Raw genomic sequence first — 23,282 nt, 5'->3', positions numbered from 1 at the left:
ACATAATAGTGGCGGAATTCCAACAAAGCAAATATTCACATTCAGTTATTCAATCATTTACCATTTCTTGAGCATCTACTGTTAAGTCAGTCACTATGAGAAGCATGGTGGATAAACCTTATCTGAGATATGGTCCCTGCATTGAAGAAGCTCACGGATATAGAAACAGTACTTTTGTATAAACTATCTAATAGTAGAGGCATCGTGAAGAGTGCTAAGGGGGCACATGGATTAAATAATTGTTAGAATTAGAGAAGGCTTCATAAAGTGGTCATCCCTAACCAAATTCCACATAAGTTTATCATGTGGATTAGATACAAAGGCATTCCAAGCTTATGGAAGAGTACATCACGAATTAAGAATCATGAACTCTCAGAATAATGTTCTTGGGAGTATATGGTATATTTGGGTAGAGGTAAATAGAAAATTAGAGGTAAATCATCAAGGCCTTTGTTGGACAAGCTAAGGAATTTAGACATTCTGATATTGATAGTGACAAGACACAAGAGGTTCTTAAACAGTGGAAAAGCATAACCAGATGTCTGCTTGAAAAAATAAACTCTGCTGGCTTTGAGAAAAAGCCCAGTCCTGGAGCAGAGAGGCCTGGCTAGGACACAGTAAGACCTTAGGGATTTCAGGCCTACATGATGCCTAATATAGTCTCCCACCCTCTGGCTTCTGTCTTAAGATTTCACTATTAGAACCTTAGCTTTACAACTTAGTGTCTATTAAAATAAATATCATTATTTGGGGGAAAAATAATATGATAAATAAAGCTTACATACCTTAACTGAGCTGAGCTTTGGGATGTAGGATAAAGGAAAGTTCCCATCCTCACTCAGTGGTAACAAACCCAACTAGTACTCATGAGGACGCAAGTTCAGTGCCTGGCCTTGCTCAGTGGGCTAAGGATCTGGGCACTGCTATGAGCTGTGTTTAGATCTCAAGACATGGCTCAGGTCTGGCATTGCTGTAGCTGTTGTGTAGGCCAGCAGCTGCAGCTCCGGTTGGACCCCTAGCACAAGCACTTCCATGTGCCGTGGGTGCAGCCCTAAAAGGAAAAACAAAACAAAAAGACATTTTCAAAATCTTCATTTTCAGTCATGTCTCTAATCATACTGAGAGCAGGGAATTAGTACGGATCAGGGGAGGTTCCTTAAGACCAAGGCAAACGGAGAGAGAGCGTCTTCCTTGATACCAAATCAAGGGAACATGAGCCATTGTATTCCTTTTCTGCTTCCGCATAATGAATCACAACAAACAGTGGCTTATAACAACATACATCTGCTATCTCACAGTTTACGTGAATCAGGAATCTGGACAAGGCTTAGCTGGGTCCTTTGCACAGGGCCTCACCAGGCTGCAATCCAGGTGTTGGCCAGGGTTGCCGTCTCATTTCAGGCTCAGGGTGTAGCTGCACTACTCATAAGAGATTTACTTCTCCAAAGCCAGCTATAGAGGGAAGAGAGAAGAAGGAGGGAGAGGGGGAGGGGGAGAGAGAGAGAGACAGAGAGAGACAGAGAGAGACAGAGAGAGAGAGAGAGAGAGAGAGAGAGACTCCTGCTTCTAGTTGCTAACCTCTAGACCTCTTTTCAAAGGGATCGTGTGATTGGGTCAAGCCCGCCAAAGATAATCTCTCTTTTGAGTAACTTAATCAGAGACCTTCATTTCATCTTTAAAATCCCTTCACTTTTTTCCATAAAACATATAACTATAAAAGTGATTCCTATCGCCTTTGTCATTGGCTAGTAACAAGATACATGTCCCCTACATCACACAAAGGTATGGATACAGGGGGGTAAGAATCATGGGGGCCGTCTTAGAATCCCGCCCATCATAGAAGCCAAGTATCAGGGAGAAGCATTGAAATCCCTAGGTAGGCAGGAAACAGTCGTTCTGTTAAGTTGGTAGGACGTTATCTAGGAGGACATCTGCAACAAGGTCTGCCACGGGCTGGCTCACCAGGGCATGACATATGAGAGATGCCTGCATGTAAAGGGCTGGGGCTCAAACAGACACACAGGGCACCAACCAACACAGACAATGCAGAGAAAAGAGGAAAAAAATATCCTCCCAAAAGTAGACTGTAGAGATAGAAGATGGGAATAGACAAAAACAGTGAGCAGTTTGGAAACTTTTTGAACAGCGGGTAGAGAGGGGATTTCTTTATAGCACAGATCTAGAAATACCAAGGCTTTTCCCCTCCATTAAAAAAAAAATTACTGCCAGCTTTTCACTACTGTTTTACTTTTAGCTACAATGATCATGCATATATCACACAAAGATAACGGATAACAAGGATATTTTTCAAGAGATAACAGCAGTCTGGTAAAGAAAATCAGGAGAGAAAAACCATCAAACAAAACTAAAGTAGACGAGAGCATTAGAGAGAAGATCTAGGCAGCGCTCAATTTGAATCACAGAAAATTCCAGCTAACGAAGCAGTCATGTTTTCACATGAATTAACAGAAGGTAAAGCAAGAGAATACTGAATTAATAAAAAATTAAATTGTTAAAAAAAGATTTTCCACACAAAAACTCCAGAACCATTGCTTTCTTACCTCTGCTGTAATTTTGGATGAAATAGCACTTGTAGAAGTCTGGCTCTCCCCAGCAGTGACACAGCTTTCAGCTTTCCCTGCCCTTCTACCCCAGGACCTATAAAACTAGGGCACGGAATAAACAAAAATTCCAATTTTGCTCATCAGCAGGTTGACCCGCTTGTTCTAAGCAACTTTGTGGATTTAAGATTCTGGTTGCCCAGCTGGACTCTTAGCACCTGGCTGCTCTGTATTTGTACTGGATTCTTACTTAAGAGTCTAGGTTCTTCTCAATGCTTAGACTTATAGTAATAACAGCAATGCAAGGAATAATAATGTCCACATTTATTAAGCATTTCTGAAGCTACATTAATTAAGCATGTGCAATGTTTATGTATTTTTTATTTAGTGGCACTGGCTAATATAACAGGTGTAGCATTTTTCAAGGAAGATAATGATATATTTCCATTCTTAACCTGTGTTCCATTGAAAACCTCTTTTCTTCCAGGTCTAAGACTGGAGACTTAATGCCCTCAGTAGGGGAAGGTGGTTCAGTTTAAGTCAATAGACTTCAAAGTCTGATTCCCACTTTGGAACAATCTGAGGAAGGTCAGTCAGGGTTAGGCATGAGGAACTATTATGGAAACAAATGGCAAACCTTTTCCAGAAGGGGAAGGACAGGCCCACCTCCGAGAAATTTTTAAAAGGAAAAGGCTGAATGAGACAGGGAGGATAAGGAAATAGTTCTACACGTGTGTCCCAAATTTTTCTCTGGGCTTGGCTTGGAGTGGCTATAGTATAATAAACAGGTATTGGGAAAACATAAAGAAAGAGGGACCTGGGCTCTAAATCCCAGCTGAAATCTTGGCATGGTCACGTCTGAGAAAATTTGGTAGTGAGTTCCTGAGGATAAGTTTTTCTGAGCCCAGCTTATTTTCCTAAATTATGAATGAGACCCAGAGGTTCCTCCAGAAGGGGGCCTCAGAAGGCCCCTGGGCTGAGAGCCAAGTGGGCTGCCATGGAGCCAGCTTGGCAAATGGAGAGGTACCTGCAGCAGAGTGTAGGGTGGGTAGATGACAGACAGTGGGCTTAGACGGTCCTCCTTTCCAGTGAGAGATGGGCTGAGGTGAGCCAGCCAGAACCGTCTTGGCTTAAACACATTACCTGCAGGCCACAGGTGCACCAGGAGGGACACTCGCAGCCTCCTTTCCCTTCTCCTAGGCTGCCCTCAGGCGGCTCATGCTGGCCATTTGTTAGGAATTTGAGCAAAGGCTAATTCCAAACATTCTCCACTCTCCCCAATTATCTGATCTTGCCTTTCTTGGTCACACGCCGAGGATGACATGGCTTCAGGTTCACAGAGAAAATTGGAGCCACCTATACTCCTATTTTGCCTAAAAGGCAAATGGCATCATTTCTCTCAACCAACACCTTCTCACTGCTCTTAGGTCTCTATGTTCTTAGGGTAAAAATCAAAATCCAGAAAAATAGCTTACAAGGAAGGCCCTGCACCACTGGCCTTTTACTCTCTCTGAAGCCTCAACTCTTGCTGGCTTTCCTTTCTCTGTGACCTGTAGTTTCATGTTAATTTTTACCACAGGGCTATTTTTTAAAATATGCTATTCTTCTTTTGAAGAGTAACCTTCTCTCCCCTCCATGGCCTAGTTAATTCGTTTTTGTCTCTCAGAGCCCAACTCTCCCATGGCAAAGCTTTGCAGATCCCCAGAAGAGATCAATGGCCCTCTTAGATATGCTCCCAGTACCCGGAACGTTCTCACAGTGTGACGCACTGAGTGAATGTATTTATTTCATGCTGCCCCAAATAAACCAGTAGTCTTATTTCAACTAATTTCACTCAAAATAACAAGTTCCTCCCTGACTGTATGCACTAACTAAACACATTACTCCAACAGCTAACTATATATTTTCATATTTTTTAAGTCAATGTTTTATTTCTCTGTCAAGTGCCTACTAATCTATATCTGCCTTCTGTGTGATGTGCAATATGCAGAGAATGGCGATGGAGAAAAATCATGTGATATTAGACAGGAAACAGAAATAAGGAAAGCACAGGAGAGGCATTTCTTGACTCACCAAGAACTAAGAATATATTTTACTATTTGGTATAAAAATATTTTTTCTTTTGCTACCTAAAGTCCTAGTCTATTTAGAGCACTGAATTTAACAATCAAAAATTCACATGCACCCACATGTTCATTATAGCACTATTCACAATAGCCAAGACATGGAAACAACCCAAATGTCCACCAATAGATGATTGGATCAGGAAGAGGTGGTATATATACACAATGGAATACTACTTAGTCATAAAAAAGAACAAAATAATGCCATTTGCAGCAACATGGATGGAACTAGAGACTCTCATACTGAGTGAAGTAAGTCAGAAAGAGAAAGACAAATACCATATGATATCACTTATATCTGTAATCTAATATACAGCACAAAGGAACCTTTCCACAGAAAAGAAACTCACAGACTTGGAGAATAGACTTGTGGTTGCCAAGGGGGAGCGGGGGGCGGGGGGAGTGGGATGGACTGGGAATGTGGGGTTAATAGATGCAGACTGTTGCCTTTGGAATGGATTAGCAATGAGATCCTGCTGTGTACACTGGGAGCTATATCTAGTCACTTATGATGGAGCTTGATAATGTGAGAAAAAAAGAATGCATGCATGTATGTGAACTGGGTCACCATGCTGTATAGTAGAAAATTGACAGAACACTAAACCAGCTATAATGGAAAAAAAATCATTATATAAAAAAATTTAGATCATTTTTTAACACACATTTTTAAGGAAATAAATTTCAAAGATGTAATTACCCATTATTCTCATTAACCCTAATCCTTCCTCCATATCAGCCCACCCTGAACCTTAGCTTGGTCTCAAAGATCATTTCAGCAGTCTGGTTTTGGCCTTCATGTTGGATGGAGTCCAAATACTTCCTCAGCTGGCTGTGTCCATCGGCTGCTGGAATAACATTATCTTAGCTTCAGGAGGTCTATTTCCAGTCCATGTGAGCTAATTAAAAGGAAAGCCTTCCTTAGCCTCTCTGGCAATCCCTGAGCAGCGTGAAAGGTCCACTCCACCTTCTCCATTCTAATTTTAGTTCTCCTCAAACATTTCTTTTCCCTTGCAGAAAAGGATCCTATGCTGCTGTGCACTTAAAAGCTTGTGTCTTTGTTATTTCTCCTATTTGGAAAGAAGTACTTTTCCATTTTACTCTTTTAAATTTCTTCCCTCCCATCAGTTTTCTCCACCAGGAGGTGATGGTTTGAAACTACTAACAAAACTGGAGATAATTAGTTATGCAGGGTAGTTAACTTCCTTAGGAGAGACATTAATAGAATCCATCCTCTTTCTTCTCTTTCATCTTATTTCTCCTTTGAAGAAATTCCTTGAAAGGGTAGTTTACATTTTCTCCAGATTCTCTCCTTCCACACTTTCTTGGTGTTTTTTTTTTTTTTTTTTTTTTTTTTTTAAGGCCATACCTGCAACATATGGAAGTTCCCAAGCTAGGGGTTGAGTCGGAGCTGTAGCTGCCAACCTACACTACAGCCACAGAAACACAGGATCTGAGTCACATCTATGACATACACACAGCTCACAGCAATGCCAGATACTTAACCCACTGAGCAAGGCCAGGGGGTCAAACTTACGTCCTTATGGATACTAGTCGGGTTCATTACCGCTGAGCCACAATGGGGACTCCCTCCTCCCCTTCTTTTTAAACTAATTATATTGGGCTTTTGCCTCATCAATTCCAACCAAATCACTCTTCTCAAGGTCAGCAGTGACCTCCACACTGTTAAATCCACTAGCCAGTTCTGAGTGCTCATCCTACTCAACTTAGCTACATTTGACAGTTGCTCACTCCCTCCTTCTTAATAAACTTCTTCATCTGAATTCAGAACACAACACTCACCAGAAGGTTTCCTCCTACCACGTTCAAACTCCTTTGTTACTGTTGCCTTTTATTATCTCTTTCAGAAAGCTCAGGTTCTGGCTCTATCTAAGCTCACCCAATATCATCTAGACAATGATGATGGCCACGTTTTTGTCTTCATACCGAATCTTTAGCTGCCTACTTGACACATTCATTCAATCAAATAGGCATCTCAAACTCAAAATGAACTCATGGTCTTTCTCCCTGTTTACCACATCTGTTCTTTCTAGGACCTTATTCGTGTCAGGTGATAATAAAAACCATTTTTACAATTGTTTAGGACAAAAGCCTTGCAGTTTTCCTTAATTCTTTTTCCTCATATACTGCATCCACTCTAACATGAAATCCTATTGGCTCTACATTAAAAAATATGTCCAATGTCCATCATTCTCTCTCCACCTCCATAGCTTCACTTTTGACCTGAGAGGTGACTTCCTCTCTCATCTTACTACAATGCCACAACAGCCTCCTCCCTGGTCTTCCTGCATCTACTCATATCCTCCTCCGTCAGTCCATTCTTAACACAAAAGCTGGAGTAATTCTCAAAAGAGAAGGTGCATCATGTCACTCTCCTGAAAGGCCTGACTTGACTCACCATTTCACTCTGAGTAAAAGCCCTTAAAATGTTCTATATTAGATCCTGCATCACCCATCTCCCTCTTCCTTCTTACCAAAGAATATTCTATATTTCAAAGAATGGCAGTCAAATTGGACTCATCTGCTTAAGCAAGAAACTTCAGAGCCTTCCTTGAACGTTTCTCCCTTATTATCACACATCTGAGCAACTGCCATGACCAGCTGATTATTCTTCCTTTGTATCTTTCAAATCCATTTGTATTTTCCATTGCTGATGGCACTGTTGCTCCCCGCCTCTAATGCACCTCATCTCAAATCCAGCTACTACATATTAATACTGAAGTCATCTTCCAAGTTAAAAGTAAAACCAGTTTGCATCATTTCCAAGTCTGCCCACCTCCAAAGGTCTCTCCCTTATGCTAAACCTTTTTTTTTTTTTTGATGATTTTTAGGTTGATACTTTGATTACATATACACTGCTTAACAAGTAAGAAGCTTTAATTATAATGCAGGGTATTTTTGAAATGGCTCTCTGTTATAACAAATTCATCGGGTCACCGACTCAAAGTGTTTTGCAGCATACAATTTCTGAGGTTGTTATGTATTAGTCTACATTCTATTAATACTTGAAATTTTTAACAAGATTAATTTTTTTGTGCAGGCAATGATTTACAAAATAAATAGTAGATTTTTCATTAATTTAGATTATACTTCTAAGTCTATAAAACCAAACACCTTGTCATGAGTACAGACCTATAGTAGGCTCTTCTTGTCTTGAAACTATTATCAATTTCCATAATAACGTTAAAGAATAAAACAACGTTAAACAATAAAGATCATATTAGAAGATGTTAATATTCATAGTTTACAAAATGCTTTACATAAATAAGCTCATTTATTACTACAACTACCCAGAGTAGATATTATTTCCCCTTTTCAAAGGAGCAAATTAAAGAGAGAATTTAAGTGTTTTGATGGAAAATATCCAGCAAATCAGTGGCAGAACTGACTCAGGAACTTGTACTCTTTGTATATATACCATGTGTTAATGCCTTTATATACAGGTTCTTAAATACAAATATTACCAACCATCCATGTGTAAGATAATGAAATCCTACTTTTTTAAGTAGATAAATGCCTACCTTAAAATTTTTACTTTGTGAAATTTTAAGTTTTACTTTTTAACATAAAATAAATTAGCATTGTCCTTCCACCTTATTCCTAAATATCAGTCTATTCTAAAATTTTTGATGTAATATGAAGGTGACATATTTACACTGGGAAACCACAGCAACATGCTATTCCAAACCATTTCAACTGCTGCTGAAATACGCTCATGATTACAATTTCTCCACACATTTTGCATGGGGCCACCAAAGTCCTGGCGTGAACATCATCTTTAATATCTAACCACTGAAAGGCCATTAATGTATTCAATGATATCCACACTCCGATAAAAATGGTAAGGCTCTATTTTGTCACACACGTAGGTGAACAAAAACACAACTTATGTGAAGATTCCTCTTAACTCTCCTAACTCATAAAGGCTTTGATCTTAAAAGTTAAAAGAAATATAAGCTGCATAAAGTACATAAAGCTTTACCTGTGTGGCCAGCTCCCTCGTTCTTGACCTCTGAGGTTGCCACAGAAGAGGCGGATGGACTCACAGGAGGGCTAGAAGTAAAGCTTGTACACCCTGCAGATGTGCTGATTTCAAAATATTCTTGGTTGTGATTCATTCGATGAAAATCCAGAGAAGACACAATAGATGTTCGTTGTTTAGGCTAAAATAAATGAGCATGAGGAGAATATTAATATGATCGTGTTTATCTTCAGCCCAATCTCCCCACCGATTTAATATAAATGACTTTTTTCAGCTAAACTGTCTGGTTTTTATACATAAAATATAGTTGTACATCACAGAGAGACATTAAATAACCCCTTGATTAATTCAATAACGAAAAAATTGTTTAATGAAAAAATATTATGGCATAGCTAATAAAATAATTTAGGCTTTTTGTTAGATTTCCTCAGAAGACTGCAAAAATATAGTGCACAGAATTTCTCTTAATGATTAATTCAGAAAGTTGAAATTTTAAGTCACCTTTCATTCAGCTAACATTTATTAAGCATCTGGCATTTGCCAGACCCTAAGGATATGGAATCTAATAATAAAAGGGCCTTTACAACATTGAAGCATAATTAAAGCAGTTCCATTTTTTAAAATTTTCTATACAGTCCAAGAAATTGGTAGAATTAGCTATTGTCCACAAGTACCATGTGCTGGAATTTTATCACTAGAATTAAATAAAGTTACATACAACATTTTTAGGATCTAAGAATCTACTTGGTATTTGTAGTGAACTTTGATTTTCTTTTTTAAGGATTTTAATTAATCCCCAAATAGCAAGAAAAGTCAATTTAGACATAAAAGGTAAAATCATGGAGTAACAGTAGATATAATCTGTACCCTTTGTCAGTAATGGATTGTTCCCTATAGCAGTTTTCTGACTCTGGCCACAGTTTTAATTATATTCACTTTTTTCCTGCCTAGCAGAGCTTTCAACATCATCTGTCAGAAAAATTGCAGTCTTATGGGCTCTCAGAATTGTGCTCAACTCCTAAGAATTAATCCAAGTTTTCTTACTTTTTATTCTTCTTATTCATATTAATGAAACATTAACAATCCCTTGTAATAACAAGAGATTAACTACAACCTCTTTACAATAGAGCTTATTCACTTTACTCTCCCCCAACACAATAAACTTTTGGTTTACTAACTTTTCACTTCTCTCCAGTACTTGTTAATTTAATCACTGAGCCTCACAATTATTTTCTTGCAAAAATTAAAGTTGCCCTGTCTCTTCCAGCTCATCATGTTTTTTTAAAGTAGATATCACTTAATTTATAATCTAAAATAGACAATGATATTGAAAATAGACAATGTTATTGAAAATGTCTATGTTTTACAGAATTTTTTCCATAAGGGGTACAAATTATCATATTTATACTTTCTCCACTGCAATATTTTTATGGAAGAGTTTGACAGGCATAACTATTGTTATATGAGAGTGTTAAGTCATTTATTATTATGACACATGAAATCAGTGGTGAAATACAAATTAGTACCCAAATAAGACTCAGTTGCTTTTGAAGTATGAAAGACTTGGGTTCAGTGTCAGGTGTGGTTTTTTATGACATGTCTGTCCTTGAGGCTACTGAATCTCAATTTCACATTCAATGTTCTTTCTGCTAGAAAATATAACAGCAATTAAAAGGCATGAAATATGACACTGGCTCCAATGGAAACATAAGTATGTCCATTATACTGGTTTTATTTCACTGCGTTGTGTTTTGCTCTTGTTTCATTTTGTAAAAAGGCAATGTATCAAATTTATGTAATGTTCCTTTTCATAGATTTTCTAAGAATCAATCTAACTGATGTGGATGCCTCTTTACTTCTAAGTGTTTCTTCAATGAATGCTTCTGGACCCTGAACAACCAATGTTTTAAATACATTAAAAGCACAATTTATTGTGCCATCACAAAAGTAACAAGCTATTTTTCCTGCATTAATTTGTTTTACAAAGATTTGCCAAGTGTATACTAAATTGTGGATACCTTGGTAAGAAGTGTGTAGGAATAAGATGAGTAAGCCATTGTCCCTCTTCTCTAGGTGACTGTAGACTTGAAGTGGGAGAAGGGATGATGCATAAGGAAAGAGACAAACAATCCTGACAAGGATTATGTGTCAGTACCGTACAGTGCTATGATAAGGGCTGTGATAAATGGACACAGAATATGAAAGGCGAGCCTCTACTTTAGGAAGGGGATTAAGAAAGGACTCCACAAGCAGGTGATTGATGGCTGAGGTGAATCGTGATGAAGCAGAGGTGGTAGGCAAACAAAAGAGGATGGGGAGAAGGAAAGTGCAAACCACCAATAGTTCAGTATGGCTGTAGCGCAGAGTATGCAAAGGAAGGCAGTGGTGTGTTCGAGCCTGAGGTAATGGATGTTGCGAGGGACAAATCATAAAGGGCTCTAATGTCATGTTAAAGTTGTCTTTAACTTGAATATTTTAAGGAACTACTGGGTGATTTGCAAACAAGGGGGTTTCATAGTTGGGTTTGCATTTCAATAGAAATGCTCACTTAAGCAGTTCAGAAAATGAATTGGTAAGCACAGGATTTGAAGAAGGAAGACTGACAGGATGTTGTAGAATTCCAGCCAAGACATAATGGGGTCCTGAGGTAAAGCAGTTGTGACAGTGTTAGAGACACCAGATGTTTTTAGGAAATGCTAATGAAGTTAATCCTTTAGATCTTGGCATCTGATTGGACATGAAAGTTGATTTTAAAGGAAAAGTCTAGAGAGACGCTCAGATTTTTTGCTTGTGTCAATGCTAAAAGATTAGGATTTTGTGGGAAATATACATGTATACACTTATATACCAGAAGTATGCAAGATGTATGCTTATATGCTGTTGGGACTCAGTAGAGAGGTAATAGTCTATATGGTTATGCAAATCTACATATTTCCCTTTCTTACTTTGAGCAGAGCACTGTGATTTCACCGTGACATAGCTTCAAATAACGTTTCTGGAAGGGAGACAGGCTAATGGAAATTCCAAAGGGAGGAAACTATTGATCAGTGATTATGTGACCTCATTCTTATTTGCTTCTTCAGAACCATCTATTGGTTATTATTAGCCAGTTTAAGGAACTTTGAGGCAATCAGGAGTCAAAAGTCTCTGAGCATCTGCAGTGATGAAATTATGAATAATTATATATTGGTCATGCTCTAAGAAAGGGATCAGCAAACTATGGCCTGTGGCCCAAATGTGCCCTGCCTCCTGTTTATGAAAATAAAGTTTTAATGGAATAGAACTATGCTCATTCACTCACTTATTGTCTATGACTGCTCTCAACACTACAATGACAGATTTAAGAGCTTGTGATAGAGGCCATATTATCCTCAACACCTAAAATATTCACTGTCTGGTCCTTTAAAGAAAACACTGGCCAACCCCCCCTGTTCTATGGGATCATTTTACACATTATCTTAATGTTCAACAAAACCATAAGCATAGGTTCCCTTTTATCCCCCAGCCTTATGTGCACTTATGCTGGGGCCCTGTAACCGATCAACTAGTAGAAATAAGTCTTTTCCATTCCTCTCTTACTCTCCAGATGGTGCAGTTGCAACCCACACTGGGCTTTAATGAGAAGCTGAAGTACACATCCTTTATGTTAAACTACCGAGATTCTGATTTTATCTGTTGTGGCACTAGCACTGCTTACCCTAACTAAAACAGAATGAAGCAGCTCAGAGAGGTTGAAAGATTTATTCAAAATTACATAAATAGTTAGCAGAAGGGCTTACTTGGAAGGAATGCTCATGTATTCAAACCTAGAGACAAGTGTACAGTGCCCTAAAACACAAAGGACAGAGGCAGGAGTAAAAACAGATACCTATGTGGAAAAATGAAATAATAGCAATAGAAGAAAAGAATAAAGAGGTGTTAGTGATATAAAAAAATGGAGATAAAAGAGAATGGGTATAGAATATTAGCTTACACTTTTTTTTTTGTCTTTGTCCTTTTAGGGCCACACCCACAGCATAGGGAGGTTCCTAGGCTAGGGGCTGAATTAGAGCTGTAGCTGTTGGCCTACCCCACAGCCACAGCAACACAGGGTCTGAGCCACATCTGTGACCTACACCACGGCTCACAGCAATGCCAGGTCCTTAACTCACTGAGTGAGGCCGGGGATCAAACCCTCAACCTCATGGATGCTAGCCAGGTTCTTTAACCACTGAGCCACAACGGGAACTCCACATTTTAACTTTATTCTATTTTATTAAAAAAATATTCTGATGGAATCCTGATAAGCCATTCAGTATAAGAAAGAAAAAGTGTTTTCACAAATTCAGTGAAATTACAAATGGAATTTGTCAAGTTACAATGCGTAAAATGAATTGCATTTGTGTTCACTTTGGTCTCTAAAATATCTCCCTCCCCTGTGGTCCAGCATTCATATCTCCCTGGTTTCCAAAGGACTTGATCCCACACATATTTAATTAACTAGAGTCAGTAAACCATAGATCATAGGCCAAATCCAGGCTTCTGACTATTTTTTTTTTTTTTGTCTTTTTGTATTTTCTAGGGCTGCACCCGTGACCTTCACCACAGCTCGTGGCAACACCTGGTCCCTAACCCACTGAGCGAGGCCAGGGATTGAACCTGTAACCTCATGGTTCCTAGTTGGATTCATTAACCACTGAGCCATGACAGGAACTCCTGACTATTTTTATAAAGCCTGTGAGCTAAGAATATTTTTTACATCTTTTAATAAAAAAATGAGTAGTATTATTAGTGATAGGTGAAAATTATATAAAATACAAATTGCAGTGTTTATAAATAAAGTTTTATTGGAACATAACCACGCTCTTTCACGTAATATGGTCTATGGCTGCTTTCATGCTACTGTAGTGGAGTTGAGCAGTTAAAACAGACCATATGACTCCCAAAGCCTAAATTATTTTATTGTCTGGTCCTATACAGAAAAAGTTGGCTATCCATGCTATGCAGTGATGAGAGAATATCTCTGAGGACCTGAAACTGGAAAGACACATGAATGACTGTGAAAGAGTCAAGGCCCACTACATGGAGTTGCTAGACCAGCACAACATGGAAATGTAGAGCTCCTTATTCTAAAAACAGGGAAAACTGTTTTTCCTTTATTTCATGACCTCTCTCAAGATCTGTCATTGTGGTTTTATTTGCCACTTAACATCCCATTTCCTTGGGCACAGGGACACTTACAGGATAAGGGCAGACCCACACAGGCATCTCAGTGCATCTCCGTGCACACCCTCAATGTTGACCATCCCCACACTCAGGGTCTCAATGCTGTGTCGGCAGTTGGTGGGCTGTCTGGGAGCACTAGGGTTGGGGGATCAGGTGGCCAAGAATCCCACCTAGTGAGGTGGAGAGATGGTGGGGACCACAGATGAGCCAGGTCTCCAAGCTCCAGCGTATGCTCCATTTTCCCACAGACTTCACGTACAAAATCCACATTCAGAGGTAAGACTTAAGGATTTTAGATAGCTACTCAAGAGTAATAAACCCTAAGCATGGAGCCTTTCTTAGCGTGGGGACCATTAAGACTGCACTGGTCCCAAATCGATGATACAAGCACCATCTTAGTTATTACTGAATGTGACTAATGTGGAATTGACTGGTTGCACATGCAGAATAGCAGGCATCCCTACCCTTATTTTAGATTCTCTTCATCAATCAGAACCAAGTTCCTAAGAATACCTTTATGTTACATAAAAATTCAAATGCTATATAACATTCTGATGCAATATCAAGAATTTCGTGGCATTACTATAATCCAAATATGATTCACATGTGAGTAAAATGAGAACATAAAATTCCTGACCAGGATGAGATTTAGGTAATGTGTACATTTACTTCCAAATTTCCTCTGGACTGGAATCCAAGTTTCAGATATCCACTCTACGTTTCCCCCTTTGTTATTTTCAAATTATTTAAACTAATGGGCATTTTAAAAATACACTTACTTGGATTTAAATGGATTTATTTGAATTTACTTAATTTAATTATAAAGGGGCCTCATCAACCTCCTAATTAAATGTCAGGTAGGACTAGAGGGATACAGTGGTGTCAAACGCAAAGAAAAGTGGTGCTACCAAAAGTCAATGGCAATATTAAATTATCCAAGCAAAACCAAGGTTCAAAAAGAGTTCCCAGAGAAGATGACCGAGTGTCAGAAATTCAGCAAGTGGCATCAGTAGAAATACATGGAGATGACAGGCTTCCCAGACACTGGCCCACTGATAAATTATATCAACATGAAGCAACGTCTGGGCAAATCCATGGCAATAAAATTAGATGCCTTCCTATATTTTTAAAGGAAGTTCCCTGACAGCCTAGGAATTAAGGCTCCAGTGTTGCCACTGCTGTGGCATACATTCCGTCCCTGGCTCAGGAACATTTGTCTGCTGCAGGAACGGCCAATAATGATGATGATGGCGGTGATAATAATAACAGGGAGGATGAGGTAGAGTAGCAAAAATGAAAAGCTAAACAAGTTGTCTTTTCTTTCAGAACTTGAATCGACTTGAAATATTTTGTGAATATGGTAAATGGTAAAAAATTTACCTCTAATTATTTTTTCTGCCAGTGAATAGCCTACTGCCCCAAACCACCATTTATTTCTTTACTGATTTGAAATGTCCTTTATCACAGACTAAATTTCCAAGCATAGACTGAGTTTACATTTTCAGACTCTACTGTGTTCCCATTGATCTATTTATTTATTCCTGTGCTAAGACCACAATCTCTCAATTACTATTGTGGTCTCTCCTCCTATTTCTGGAGTTCCTAGTAAATGGATATCAGATATCTTAGATCCCTCTTGTTTTATGTTCTGGGATATTCTATAATTTGGTGTTCTAAAGATCTTTCATTAATTTGTTCAAAAAATACTACTGACCATCTGCCATACCTCAGGCAGTGTTCGAAGCTCTGGGGAATACAGAAGTGAACAAATAAGATAAGGCATGAAATTTCTGGCGTATTATTATGACTTAAGGTATGATGATCCTATTTTTAATTTTCAACAACTTTTCTTGTTTTCCAAGTTAAAAAAAATAATTTGTTTTCCATTGAAAACCAGTCTGTTCTTAATTTTATGAGTTCCAGTAACTTCCCAAATATTTCTGAGGAAACTGACTACAATCATTATTTTTGTTTTCTCAAAGGTCACTTACTTTATTCATTGATCTTGGTTCCTTTCTTTTTGGTTGTTAATTTTCTTCAAATATCTGGCTTTCTTGGTAAAACATGTTTGATTACCTAGGAGACTGTCTCATTGCTCTCTCCTGCTCCAATTCCCACAGCAGGGGCTTCAGCTGACTCTTCACCTTACGGAGACAGTTATCACCACGTGGTAGGGAAACAACAAAGCCAAGTGCTCCATGTATCAGCTGCTGAGGTCCTTTACTTGCCCAGACTAATCCCTGTCTAAATCCAACACCTTTTGTTTCTGTCTTTCAGAAGTTCCCAAATGCCTCAAAGAGCATCACTCCCTGCTTTTCATCGCTGCCATGGATTTATTCTTACTTTTATATTTATTTTACCATTTTAGCTGCATGTAAGGAGGGAGAAGATGTAAACAGTTGAGATCAGTTCAACATACTGAGAATTCTCATGTTTCTCTGCCATGATCACTTTTAAAATAGTATAAAGAAGGGATTTGAGGGAGTGCAGACAACAGTCAATAAAGGGTAGGTATTATCAAACTTTTTATTATAGAGGTTCTGCAGATTGGAAACAGTTTTAAAAACTTTAAAATGGGATATAGTTTTTATCATAGCTATAATAGCTAATGTGATTAAGACTTTTTCTAAAGATATGAACTTATCTTCAGGTAAGCAAAATACCATTCCTCTGCTATACAGATTATGGCTGTACAGGAAAAAAAAAAAAAAAGTGTGACGACTACAAGGGAGCTAAAGTGGATATGAGTAAATATTGAGTACTTAGGAGAAGGAGCCCTTCTTCCAGGAACGTGAGATTTGCTATCTCATTTAAACACATAACATTATTATTAAAAGTAGCTTTTACTCTATTTTACAATGAATTTGGGATTTAGAAATGGTCTCACAGTTAAAAAGTGGGAGAGCTAAAAGTAAAACATAGGTCTTGGAATTTCAAATTGATTGTATTTTCCCCAGGACACCATATTATAGATAAAGTAAAAAGAAGTAAGCGTAAAGTTACAGGTAGAGCAAAGAGCCTAATAATTCTTGAGTTTCCCATCTTTACATCAATGACGAATTTTCCTACTCTTAAGACTCATGACAGCACTGATTTTTAAAAAGTCATTGTTTTAAATGGTGTTGAAGAAAATACAAGTGGGTGGAAAACGATCTAATTCTGCTATGTATTAAATGCTTACAGGCCTTAGATAATTTATTAAATGTCAGAATTTTAAAAAATATTTCTATTTTCTGCTTTTATCTCTCAAATTAGTTTCGTTTTTTTGTATGGAGGTACTTGGCTATGGATAACATACATACTCATCTTCTAATAAAAGTAAAATTATAAATCTGTTAGTATATTCCTGGTATTTAACATATATAAGCAGGAGCATAAAGTTTTAAAAATATAAAGTCTGGGAGTTCCCATCATGGCACAGCAGAAACGAATCCGACTAGTAACCATGAGGTTGTAGGTTCAATCCCCGGCCTTGCTCAGTGGGTTAAGGATCCCGTGTTGCCATGAGCTGTGGCGTAGGTTGCAGACTCGGCTCGGATCTTGTGTTGCTGTGGCTGTGGTTGTAGGCCAGCAGCTACAGATCCGATTGGACCCTTAGCCTGGGAACCTCCATATGCCACGGGTGTGGCCCTAAAAAGACAAAAAGACAAAGTCTGAAATATATATTTCTCCATTTGACTTAGTTTTCTCAATAAAGTTATTCAAACTTTAATCAGAAAGACTACATGTAGCCATGAAAGGGTAATACAAGGTATGGTTTTTAGTCTAGTTTTATTTGATAAAAGGGTTAGGTAGCTCTGGACTCCGTGTAGATACTGAAGAACTGGAGAGGATTTTGGCCCTCAAATCATGAGGTTTGTTCTCACAGAAGCTTCTCCTAGCTTTAAAATAATCAGGACTATCTTGCAAAAAATATTTTTTAAAATAGGCATTTCAAATATCTATGTATTAATATCTTAAGGTTCTCAAATCAAATTCAGATGTGTCCAAAATTAAAAATAAAACCAGCTTTACTTCCCAAATTTGGTTTCTTTTAAAAAATAATTTTATTTTTATTTTTTTAATTAAAGTATAGTTGATTTATGTTTCTTCATTTTCTGTCATACAGCAAAATGACCCAAAATGATTTGTTTCAATCTAAGAACAGCAGGATGTTTAATTATGTAATAGGTTATAGAATATATGTTGTGAGCAGCCAAAATGGAAAGCTCATATCACTATGTGAGTTAAAGAAATTTTTTGCACAAATAAAGGTGCATGTTGGTTTTTTTACCATTTAGTTTTTTAATTAGTTAGAGATAATTATAGATTCAGTTATAAGAAAGACATTTCATTCACTCTTTTCCTGGTTTTCCCCAAAGATAATTACCATTTTATAAAACTATAGTACAACATCACAACCAGGATACGTACGTTAATACAGCCATGAAAAGAACAATTTATAAAGATCTCTCCTGTTGCTTTTCTTACAGCCACACCTACCTTCTGCTCCCACCTCCTCAAATCCCAGCAACCACTAATCTGTTCTCTATCTTTAAGATTTTGTCATGTCTATAATGATGAACAAATAGAATCATACATTCTGTAAACTTTTGAGATTGGCTTTTCTCAACATAATTTTCTAGATACTCATTCAAACTGCTGTGTGCTTGGTTTTTTTTTACGCTGAGTAGCATTCAGTGTTTGGATGTACCACAGTTTAATTAACCATTCACTCACTGAGGATATCTGGGTTGTTTCCAGCTTTCAAATATTATGAGTAACGCTGCTATAAACATTTGTGCACAGGTTTCTGGGTGAACATAAGTTTTCACTTAGCTGGGATCAGTTCTTAGGAGTACAAATGCTGGGTGATATGGCAGTAATATGTTTAATGTTTTAAGAAACTACCTAACTGCTTTCCAGACTTGTTGTACTATTTTAAATTTCCACCAGCAATGTATGAGCTTCTTCACTGGTATCCTTGCCAGCATTTGGTGTTGTCACTACTTTTTATTTTAGCCATTCTGATCACTGTGTAGTGACATCCCATTGTGGTTTTAATTCACATTTTCCTAATTGTTAATAATTTTGAACATATTTTATGTGCTTATTCGCCATCTGCATATCCTGCAGTAAAATGTCTCTCCATGTCTATTGCCCAGTTTTTAATTAGATTGTTTGCTTTTATACTGTTTAGTTCCTTTTTCTCATCCAATTTTATTTAATTAATTTTATTAATTTAATTGAACTATAGTTGACTTAAAATGTTGTGGTAGTTTCAGTGTACAACAAAGAGAGTCAGTTACACAAATAAAGATTACAAATATATATATACATATACCAAATATATATTTTATAAATATATATACATATTCTTTTTTCAGATTCTTTTCATTATAGATTATTATAAGGTATTAAATATAGTTCCCTATACTATACAGTAGGTCCTTGTTTCTCTATTTTATATATAGTAGTTTGTAAATGTTAATCCCAAACTCTCTAACTTATCCTTTCCCCTCCCTTAACCCTTTAGCAACCATAAGCTTGTTTTTTTGTTTTGAGTCTATTTCTATTTTGTTACTAAAAGTTCACTTACATCATTTTTTTTTAGATTCCACATATAAGTGATATAATATGGTATTTGTCTTTGTCTGACTTACTTCACTTAATACAATAATCTTTAAGTCTATCTATGTTTCTACAAACAGCGTTATTCCATTCTTTTTTTATAGCTGAGTAATATAACATTATATAAACCACTTCATTATCCATTCATCTGTCAATGGACCTTGGCTATAGTGAATAGTGCTGCTATGAACATTGGGGTGCATGTATCTTTTCCAATTAGAGTTACCCAGGAATGGGAATGCTGGATCATATGGTAACTCCATTTTTAGTTTTTTAAGGAACCTCTATACTGTTCTTCACAGTGGCTGTACCAATTTGCATTCCTACCAACAGGGTAGGAGAGTTCCTTGTTCATATCTTCTCCAGCATTTATCCTTTGTAGACTTGCCAATGGTGGCCATTCTGACTGGTGTGAGGTGACACTTCATTATAGTTTTGATTTGCATTCCCTAATAATTAGTGATATTGAACATCTTTTCATGTGTTTGCTGGCTATCTGTATGTCTTCTTGGAGAAATGTCCATTTAGGTCTTTGCCCATTTTTTGAGGGTTTTTTTTTTAATATTAAGAGTTATGAGATGTTTGTATATTTTAGAAATAAATCCCTTGTTGGTTGCATCATTTGCAAATATTTTGTCCCATTCTTTAGATTGTATTTTCATTTTGTTTATGGTTTCCTTTGCTGAGAAAAAGATTTTAGGTTTAATTAGGCCCCATTTGTTTATTTTTATTTTCATTTCCATTATCTTAGGAGATGAATCAAAAAAATATTGCTGTTATTTATGTCAAATGGTGATCTTCCTATATTTTCCTCTTAAAAGTTTATTGTATCTGGTCTTACATTTAGATCTTTATTCTTTTTTGAGTTTATTTTGCATACGGTATTAGATAATGTTCTAATTTCATTCTTTTACATAAAGATGTCTAGTTTTTCTAATACCACTATTGAAGAGACCATCTTTTCTTCAGTGTATATTCCTGCCTCCTTTATCATAGATTAATTGACCATATGTATGTGGGTTTATATCTGGGCTTTCTATCTGTTCAGTTGCTCTACATGTCTGTTTTTCTGCCAGTAACATACTGTTTTAATTACTGTAGTATATAGTCTGAAATCAGAGTGTGATTTCTCCACCTCTGTTCTTTCTCAAGACTGGTTTGGCTATGCAGGGTCTTTTGTGTTTCTACATATTTTTTTGGGGGGGGCAGCACCTGTGGCATGTGGAAGTTCTCAGGCGAGGGGTCAAATCATAGCAGCGGCTGCTGACCAATGCCACAGCCGTAGCAATGCGGGATCCAAGCCACAGCTCATGGCAATGCTGGATCCTTAACCCACTGAGCAAGGCCAGAGATCAAACTCGCATCCTCAAGGGTTTGTAACCCTCTGAGCCACAATAGGAACTCTTCCAAGCAAATTTTTAAATTTTTTTGCTTTAGTTCTATGAAAAAATGCTAATGGTAATTTGATAAGAATTACACCAAATCTGCAGATTACTTTGGGTAGTATGGTCATTTTAACAATATTGATTCTTCCCAACTCAAGAACACAGTATATCTCTTCATCTATGTCATCTTCAACTCTTTCAACAGTGTCTTATAATTTTCCAAGAACAGGTTTTTTTTTTTAACCTCCTTAATTAGATATTTTATTATTTTTGATGTAATGGTATATGGGATTGTTTCCTTAATTTCTTCCCTATCTTTTGTTGTTAGTGTATAGAAATGCAACTGATTTCTGTATCTTAAGTTTGTATCCTGCAACTTTACCTAATTCATTGATGAGGTCAGTAGTTTTCTGGCTTAATCTCTTCTATGTATAGCATCATTTCATCTGCAAACTGACAGTTTAACTTCTTTTCCAATTTGGATTCCTTTTATTTCTTTTTCTTCCATAATTACTGTGGCTAGGACTTCCAAAAATATGTTGAATATAATTGCTGAGAGTGGTCATCCTTTTCTTTTTCCTGATCTTAGAGGAAATGATTTCACTTCTTCACCATTGAGTATGACATTAGCTGTGGGTGTGTCGTGGCCTTTATTATGTTGAGGTAGTCTCCCTTGATGCCTGCTTTCTGGAGAGATTTTATCATAAACAGATGTTGAATTTTATCCAAAGTTTTTCTGCATAAATTGAGATGATCATATGGTTTTTAATCTTTAATTTGTTAATGTGGTGTATCACACTGATTGATTTGTGAATACTGAAAAATCCTTGCACCCCTGGAATAAATCCCACTTGATCATGGTGTATGATCCTTTTAATTTATTACTGGAGTCGGTTTGCTAATATTTTGTTGAAGATGTGGCATTATGTTCATCAGTGATACTGGCCTCTAATTTTCTTTTTTTGTGATGTCTTTGTCCAATTTCAATATCAGGGTGATGGTGGCCTCATAGAGTAAGTTCATAAGTGTTCCTTCAAATGCAATTTTTTTTAAATAGTTTCAAGTATAAGCGCTAACTCTTCTCTAACTGTTTAGTAGAATTCACCTGTGGAGCCATCTGGTCCGAGATGTTTGCTTGTTGGGAGTCTCTAAATTACTGATTTAATTTCAGTATTGATAATTGGTCTGTTCATATTTTCTCTTTCTTCCTGGTTCAGTCGTGGGAGAGCATACCTTCCTAAGAATTTTGCCTTTCTTATAGGTTGTCCTTTTTATTGGCTTATAGTTGTTTGTAGTAGTTTCTTATGACACTTTGTATTTTGTGGTATCAGTTATAATTTCTCTTTCATTTCTGATTTAATTGATTTAGGCTCTTTTTTCCTTGATGAGCCTGGCTAAAGGTTAATCAATTTTGTTTATCTTTTTTTTTTTTTAAGAAAGAACAGACTTCAATTTCATTGATCTTTTCTATTCTTTTTTAGCCTCTATTTCACTTATTTCTGCTCTGATTTTTATGATCAGTTATTTCCTTCTACTTTGGGTTTTGTTTGTTCTTCTTTCCCTAGTAGCTTTAGGTATAAGGTTATATTGTTTATTTGAGCTTTTCTTGTTTCCTGGGATAAGCTTGTCTCACTATAAACTTACCTCTTAGAAGGTGGAAGATGGCTTTTGCTGCCATCTCATGGGTTTTGGATCATTGTGTATTAATTTTCATTTGTCTTTAGATATTTTTTTTTTCTCTTTGATTTCTTCAGTGATTCATTGGTTGTTTAGTAGCATATTGTTCAGCCACCATGTGTTTGAGTTTTTTACAGTTTTCTATTTCTTAAATAGAAACTCAACAATATAACACACTATGATAGAATTTTTTTAAATTAACATGTGTACAGAAAAAGTTTAATTCTTAATGGTGATTATAACTGAAGGATAATTTTTTCTTTATATATTTCTTAGTATAAGTATTCTTTCTATTATATCATGTCACATATTTTTAGTTAAAAGCTTTTCATCAGACAACGCTAATTTTCATGGAATATTTCTCTAGTTAAGATTAGATTTCCAAAATTTTTTTTTCTTCTCTGGCTTGATGACTATTACTTGATTTTGGTGCAAATGTCTTGTAAAAGAATTTTAAAATGTGGATAGAAGAGTAAGTAAGGAAATCAGAATTTATCTAATTAAATGATCTATCACATAGCGCATATAAGGGTTTTAAAGCTACGTGGTAAATGAACAGGCTTAGCAAAAATGATAAAGTCCTTGGAGAACCAATCTGGGTTTTAAGCTTTCTATTTGATTTGAATATTTTTTCCTGTATAGATAGCAGAATCAGATTTATTTATTTATTTATTTTTGGTCTTCTTGTCTTTTCTAGGGCCGCACCATGGCATATGGAAGT

At 36.8% G+C, this 23,282-nt stretch overlaps 1 protein-coding gene across 50 annotated transcripts in view; it reads right to left on the bottom strand.

Moving 5' to 3' along the window:
• ANKS1B (ankyrin repeat and sterile alpha motif domain containing 1B) overlaps positions 1-23,282 on the bottom strand; it is a 1,062,966-nt gene that overhangs the window by 596,429 nt on the left and 443,255 nt on the right. For all 50 annotated transcript variants that reach the window (XR_014804254.1, XR_014804264.1, XR_014804263.1 and 47 more), the window contains one exon: positions 8,685-8,865. Coding sequence is in view for 26 of the 50 variants with exons in the window: in XM_084957460.1 (XP_084813586.1) it covers positions 8,685-8,865 (181 nt within the window). In the remaining 24 variants the exon portion in view is untranslated. The remainder of the gene's footprint in view (positions 1-8,684; positions 8,866-23,282) is intronic.

This window comes from Sus scrofa, chromosome 5 (assembly GCF_054392235.1).
Source record: "Sus scrofa isolate SSC_HxYL_T2T_F1_AM1 chromosome 5, Sscrofa_HxYL_maternal_Yorkshire_Landrace_v2.0, whole genome shotgun sequence".
Lineage (NCBI taxonomy): Eukaryota > Metazoa > Chordata > Mammalia > Artiodactyla > Suidae > Sus > Sus scrofa.
Note: the sequence above shows the minus strand (reverse complement) of the source record. Positions and strands in the feature narration are given on the sequence as shown.